The sequence below is a fragment of the Salvia miltiorrhiza genome, chromosome 2 (assembly GCF_028751815.1).
Source record: "Salvia miltiorrhiza cultivar Shanhuang (shh) chromosome 2, IMPLAD_Smil_shh, whole genome shotgun sequence".
Lineage (NCBI taxonomy): Eukaryota > Viridiplantae > Streptophyta > Magnoliopsida > Lamiales > Lamiaceae > Salvia > Salvia miltiorrhiza.
Window position 1 is genome coordinate 63,520,069 of NC_080388.1, and position 7,164 is coordinate 63,527,232.

The 7,164-nt window shown below is 40.1% G+C and overlaps 2 protein-coding genes across 3 annotated transcripts; one reads left to right on the forward strand and one right to left on the reverse strand.

The window, feature by feature from the left end:
• Window positions 1-300: 300 nt before the first annotated feature.
• On the reverse strand, window positions 301-1,270 carry LOC131011053 (protein MIZU-KUSSEI 1-like). The gene has a single exon (XM_057938800.1). The coding sequence runs from the start codon at window positions 1,222-1,224 to the stop codon at window positions 514-516; it is 711 nt and encodes a 236-aa protein (XP_057794783.1). The 5' UTR covers window positions 1,225-1,270; the 3' UTR covers window positions 301-513.
• A 1,256-nt stretch (window positions 1,271-2,526) lies between these two features.
• Window positions 2,527-6,717, forward strand: LOC131011054 (uncharacterized). 2 transcript variants are annotated; one of them, XM_057938801.1, is made up of 6 exons: window positions 4,140-4,281; window positions 4,511-5,220; window positions 5,306-5,605; window positions 5,676-5,783; window positions 5,863-6,033; window positions 6,449-6,717. In XM_057938801.1, exons 2-6 carry the CDS (start codon window positions 4,837-4,839, stop codon window positions 6,671-6,673), a joined length of 1,188 nt encoding a protein of 395 aa, XP_057794784.1. In that variant the 5' UTR covers window positions 4,140-4,281; window positions 4,511-4,836; the 3' UTR covers window positions 6,674-6,717. The 2 variants fall into 2 exon arrangements, with proteins under 2 accessions (XP_057794785.1, XP_057794784.1); XM_057938802.1 differs by lacking the exons at window positions 5,306-5,605; window positions 5,676-5,783; window positions 5,863-6,033; window positions 6,449-6,717 and adding an exon at window positions 2,527-2,650 and having other exon boundaries at window positions 3,457-4,281; window positions 4,511-4,817.
• Window positions 6,718-7,164: the final 447 nt, after the last annotated feature.

The following is a 7,164-nucleotide window of genomic DNA, read 5'->3' on the forward strand; positions in this document are numbered from 1 at the left end:
CTATAGATTTTGATGAGTGATTTTTCATTTAACCCTTTTTAAATTATTTTATCTGTACCATTAAGTAATGTATGTCTCATTACTTTTCAGCATGAAGATTAAAAAATTGTAGTTAGTATATAAATTGAGTTGGTGGAAGATATTCAATGATTATTTTAACTGAATTGGTGAGTTGAGCCCAACGGTAATAATATTTTAATTAAATGGTTAATTTTTTTTAATTAAAAATAATATGAGACATTATTAGTAAGACAGTCATAAGATAAAAAGAGATGGAAGGAGTAATAATTAGCCGATGTATGCATGTATAATTAATCAGTCCGTCCGAAGGCGACATGCTGTATTATATATATGTAAATGATAAATAACATACAAATTAGAAGTAGTGCGCTTCCGCAACTACTAATTTCATTTACCTGATCAACTGCACATATTCATAAACTAATTGGTATATGTGTTGCAATTAAGCGATGAGAAGAGCTGCTATAATTAAATTAATGTAAAGGTAGGTAATTAAGATCTCAAGAGAAATACAGTGAGCTCCTGGGCGGAGCTTCCCGCGGGATTTCTCATGTGAAAGGACTCGGAGTCCGGCGAGCCTACGACTCTGTCGAAAGTGGCTCTCAAATACAAGAGGTCGGCGTCCGGCAGCAGGCCAGCCCCGACAGAAACGGACTGCATGAGGCTGAGCAGGGCGGCGTCGGCTGGCGTCATGTGGCGGGTGATGGCGAAGCCGACCTTCCTGCCGTTGCAATACATGGACCAGAGATGGCGGCGGTGGGACTCGAGGGCGATGCGGAGGAGGCCGTGCTGCATCTCTCTGGCGAGGTAGGCGGTTGGGACGGAGAACTCGAGGAGGAGGATAGGGGCCGCCTTGCTGTCCTCTTGGATGCAGAAGCTCACCCTGCCCTTGCGCTGCCCGAAGAAGGTGCACGTCACGGCGCTGCTGCTGCTGCTCTCGGACTCGCTCCACACCGACTCCGACGCGCAGCACGCCGGGATCATGCACTCCACCAGGCTGCGGAGGGACCGCCGCACCCTTACTTGGCGCCCGCAATCCACGGAGGTCGGACTCTCGATCCTTCTGTGGAGGCGCCCACTCCCTAAGTCTATCATCGTCCTCATCGATGGAATGGAAGATGAGAGAGATATTGAGAGCAATGGAATGCGTACATACGCTATATAATTATATGACTCAAATGAGACGGAAAGAAGCGACACCATATTTTGTGGACCACGCAATTAATTTATTCAATTGACGGAAATCATTTATCAATTTTTTTTTGACGGAAATCATAAACACCCCTAAAACAATAGTAATATGTAACTGTGTAAGTTAAAAAGTTCATATCAACATATAAGATCTAACTCAAATGACAAAGTCGAAGCACCTAACTAAAAACTTTCATTTGTGAGAGGTGTTTACCTTCTCGTGTCAGGAGAACTATTATATGAAATGAGAAAGAAAAATCATTTTCACTTATCCATTATATAAAATGAGAATGAAAAATCATTTCTAATTATTTAATAGTCAAGATTTACGCTGAAAAATCATTTCCAGTTATTTAATAATTAATCAAGATTTTTACGCTAATTTGAATTAATTATTGGTCGAATTTTTAATGAATTAGCAAGAATTTGGCGTGATATTTTCGGATTTGAAATCCACAAATCCAGCGAGCGCGGGAATTGAACGAGCGCTAGACCCACTTCCAGCGGCCGCTAGGGGCCCATGAGCGTTGGATACCCAGCGACCGCTGGGTTCCAGCGAGCACTGGGACCGTTATCTTCCCAAACTAGTACAACTTGATACACAAGATAAGCTCGCTTAGTATTTTATAATCTCATTTTGCTTCGCTTTGTTATATCAACATATCACTGTGTAGATTAAATGAATTAGGAGACTAATTAAAACAGGCATGCATGATATACTAATTGAAAGATATATATGTGGCTCCTCTGTTTCCTCTAAATAAAATATCTAGATTCTCTTGCCAGGAATCCCATACACTCTAAATGGGAAGAAAATGTCATCACTAATTGTTATATGTGGCAATACACAAAACTACCCAAATACTTTAAAGTGTCTACAACTTTTACCCACTTTTTCAAAATCCTCTTTTCCATACCCATTTGAATTTTATAGTATTTATTTTGAAAGTTGTAATCTGAAAAGTGGTAAGTGTGTAAGATGGCAGTCGAATAAATTCCTCACCTACCAGCATTAAATTCAAAAAGGCACCAACTCTTGTCTCTTTCACTCTCTTTCATCTCGCCGCTGTGAAACAAAAAAATACCACTGCTGCTAGGGTTTGGAGGTGTAGAAGAAATACCCCCGCCGCTGCTAGGGTTTGAAACCTCTCGCCGTCTCCCTTCGCCTCGCCATTTCCGCCTCGACTCTCGCCATCCCTCTTGGCTCTCTAAACAATAAAATACTGCTGCTGCTAGGGTTTGGAGCTGTAGAAGAAATACCCCCGCCGCTGGTAGGGTCTGAAACCTCTTGCCGTCTCCCTTCGCCTCGCCATCTCCGCGTCGACTCTCGCCATCCCTCTCGGCTCTCTACCGGCGAACTATCGGCTTTCTACCGCCTGAAATCTCGTCAGCTTCTCTCTCGCCTCTCTCCATTTGCGTCATGGATGCACCGCAAGAGGTATGTCTTGTTAGTCGATATTAGTTATTTTCCTACCAACTCTCGGACAAAAAAGAGTAATACCGTCGAACTAAACATTAATACCGCCGTAAATAATTGTATTACCGTCGTTGAAAATTGAAAATACCGTCGTGATTTTTGATTATACCGTCACAATATTTGACAATATCGTCGATGGTATTTTAATTTCTTCAGGCAGTATTTTAAACTTTTCCGGCCGTATGTTAAGTTTATCGATGGTATATTCGGTTTTTCCGGCAGTATTTACTTTATTCTCAGCGGTATTCGTTTTATTTTTAGTACTTTTATTTTATTTGTTTTTTTTAGAATACCTTGTACGTTTTTTATATGGAAAAACATATCTAAGTGTCCTTCCACTTTGATTTTTTAGTGTACCTTGAGAAATTGGAATGTTGGTTTATTAAAAGCTAAAATGACTTTGACAATGAACTAAACTTGAATATTTAGTTATTGCATAAGCTGATTCTACAATTTTTAACATCAACTACTGATATTTTCAAGTATACTATATCTACAGTGTAAATTATAATGGCAAGAATAATGTGACATTTAAGATTGTGACATTTAAATGTGAGTATTATAATGGCAAGAATAAAGTTGCTAGTGTTGCGTGCTGCAACAGTAGCAAAAGTTACATACTATTTGCTAGCTCATAAAATATTTTGCCTAGATTAGATGAGTTTTGCCTTTTTATATCAATAAAGTTTGTGTTTTAATATTATTTTGTAAAGTGTTACATTTAATATTATAATTTGTTTTTAATGATTTTTATTTTTAAATTGTAGGAGAATTCTAATTATTTAAGGCCGAGTACAATTAATGTGGCTTCAAATGTTGGGACATATTACAAGACAAAATACTTGAAAACGGTTAGGAAGGTATTGAATGCGAAAGGTGGTCAACCGTTGGTGGACAGATTTTTAAGTGGTTGTTTCGGACACTTATTAGATTGGAATCCGGGGTCAAAGTGTGCTATGGCTGTTCACCATGTAGTTTCTCGCCAAATCCGATCAAATGATAATGGATTGTGGTTTTTTATTAACGGGAGTAGGTTAAACTTCTCGGAGAGGGATTATGCCCTTGTTACAAGGCTGAATTTTGGAGAAACTGACTTTGATACGAGGGCACACCACGATCTCCGGAATGTTGAAGTGTTCAGAAAATTTTGTTGTGGGCAGAGGACTGTTAAGGTGGAGACTCTCGTTGACCTTTTCGAGAATTATGATATTGATGATGAGGATGGGAGTTTACTATTACGTGTGGCCAACGTGTTAGTACTGTATGGCATGCTACTAGGGTATGAGCCTGATAAGAACGTGGTTGACTGGGTGTGGGCTTTGGTGAATGATCTTGATGCATTTGCCCAATTTCCATGGGCAGCTTATTCGTATCAGCTGCTATGTCAGTATGTGAATAACTCTAGTACACACGACAAATATAAACTGTACGGGCCGGTGTGGGCATTACATGTATGGTCCCTTGAGATCATACCCGAGTTGGGTACTGCAGTTGGTACACACTTGGATGGCGGTGCACACCCCAGATGTTTGAGGTGGAGGTTTCGAAGTAGGCCCACTGTGTCGGATTTACGCCTCCTATTCGAGCAAGAGGTACTTATTTCATTATAAATTCAATGTTATGCTTGATAATACCGTCTTGAATAGTTTAGAATACTTTCGTATAAATTGATAATACCTCCGGATTAGTTCATAATACCGGCTGGAGGTATTCCGTAATTTTCACGAAGGTATTTTAAATACTCAGGCGGTATTCTCGATTTATTCGGCGGTATAATTATAAAAAAAAATTATTGTTTGTTTGTTTGGTTTTTTATTGTAGCCGCATCATATATTGGCGATCCAGCCCGACGATTATGAGATGACGACCCATTATTATGCTACGGCAGTCATGCCCGTGCCCATTGGTGTCACTATGAGCGACCGATGAACCCGTTGAGGGAGGGTAGGCAGTTTCCCCCACGACCTGCACAGGATATACGTGTTCAGGAGCATGAACTGCTGAGGAGACGAGAGGAAAGGAGGACGAGGGCGACGACATCTTGAGATAAGCGTAGTCGACCTCCACCTACCACATCATCATCTAGTAGTGGAGAGCACGGGCTCCGAGGACGTGACCGTGAATTTTTGGAGGGCATCGTCACTAGGATGGGAGAAGAGCAGGAGATCAGAATGAAAAGGCATAACGAGGATATGGAGAGTCGAGTGAAGAGGGCATTGAAGGGTTTTTTGGAGGATTTGAAGGGGTTTTTTGGCTGTAGGTCTGTACACCCTAGAGGTGTATATTCTCCTGCCCCTCGTCGCACGCCTGCACCAGAGACCAGAGATTCTGATGATGGGCAACCCGATGATGGTGGTCCGGTGGTCGGTGATGTGTCACCTCATGATGATGAGCCACTACAGGTGCCGCATCGACATTCTGTGCATGAGTACGGAAGCACATCTACTTCTCATCACGAGCAGCCCCATTTTTCTCTTCAAAATCCATCTGATTACAATTTTGATCCAAGATATATGGAGCATGTGGCACAGGTACTTGTTCAATTTTTTTTGTGCAAACATTTCAATCTTCATATATATATTTATACTAACAATTTGTTTTTTTTTATTTGTTAAGGGACTGATGTCCGGGATGGGTGTTGTGACCACTGAGGGCCTCCAAAATTTATTGTTCGATCATTTCCAAACACCAGCGATGCCCCGAAGGAGTGAACGCCAAAGATTTCCCTCTCGATTGCTAGATTCCCCCTATCTAGCAACTGGAGAGCCATGTCTTCTTCCTAAGAAAGTGGTGGATAAATTTATGGAGTACATGAATGGAAGAGAGGAGTACGTCTTCATCACTGAAAGTAGCGTCAAATACAAGAAGGGTTATTTCCATGACATTCTTAGGCTGAATTTTTCATTTCCCGAAGAAGTAAGTCAATTAAATTTAGGTATTACATTTTATTATGTGTCTTAAATAATGGTATCCTTTTTTTCCACAGGTGGTCGAGTTGTTCATGTTAAGCTGCAAGTCAAGGCTAATGACTGGGGGAAACCTCCTACCGAATGTCACGTCAAAAAGCACTGTTATATCCTCTCTAGATTTATTTGTGAGTTTATTTCAACATCTACATCATTGGATATTTGTCCTTATGCTTATGAACGTTGATTTTTTATTTTTTTTCGCAGAGAGTGTGTCAAACATATTGGCGTTGCTGTATGTTTGGCACAAAGCTGAATCTCGTTGTTCCCGGTACGTACGACTCCTTTGCCGCTTGGGAAGTCCCTGAGGGTATTTGCAAAATGATTAAGGGCGAGTGTGGATCATCAGTGGCACAAAGTTGGATGGGGGCTAGCCAGGTTAGTATTTATGGATTTTGAGATTGAGATATCAATTTATGGTTTAATACCGTCAGATAAATTTAGAATACCACCTAGAAAAAAACATAATACCTCTGGGATATTTCAGAATACCGACTGGAGGTATTCTATAAATTTCACAAAGGTATTGTAAACTACTCCGGCGGTATTACTAATTTATTTGTCGGTATTGTTACTAATTTCACGAAGGGCTGAGGGAGTTATATCATATTTGGTGAATTTGCTAGTTTGGAATTATATCATATTTGGTCAAAAATAATTGGAGGTTGAGGGAGTGTTTGGTGATGGTAATCTTACATTTATCTTGCTTTTGGATCCTTGTTTTGTTTAATACCGTCGAAGTTTGTGTTTAATACTGCCTAGAAAAATATATAATACCACTGGAATAGTTCAGAATACCGACGAATCCAAGCAATATGCTCAGCAAATGTGCCATAATCAACTCGAGCAGACTCACGCTCCTCTGCTTCTTCATCATCCTCATCTTCTTCATCATCAGTGTTTGTTGATGGAACATACTCTTCATCATCATTATTATCAGCAAACCAATCAAAACCTCTCATGTGGTTTGAGATGGGCTCCTCGAATGACGTGGGCTGAGGAGGGTGCTCATAAGTAGATGCATACGATATCTCGATCGAAGGTCGATAAACTTCTTGCTCCGATTGGGAAGTGCCACCATCATGTGTCACATAAACCTCTGGCTCGACCTCAAAGGCACAAAGTCGAGAAAGTTGGTCATCAGTACTTAAAAGAGATCGGATGATCCTGCCACTTCGAGATCTCGATAGATAGTATAAATTGTAGACGGTACTCAGTGAATTTGCCATCAAGTAGTAATTGATATTTTGTCTTAACTCCGAAATGCTTATGTTATTTGTCTGAACATAAGCAAATGTAGCACCTCCACCACAATATAAGACATCGTTCCAATATCCTCCATATCTCACAAGGACGTTTTTCCACTCCGTCATCTGTAAATTACGAATAAAATGAATTAAAATACAAATAATATATTCTCCTATAAATTAGCTTATACCACAAATCATTAATCGCTCTAAACCAAATTATTTACGAAGAACCCATCAATTAAATCTTTATTCATGAATA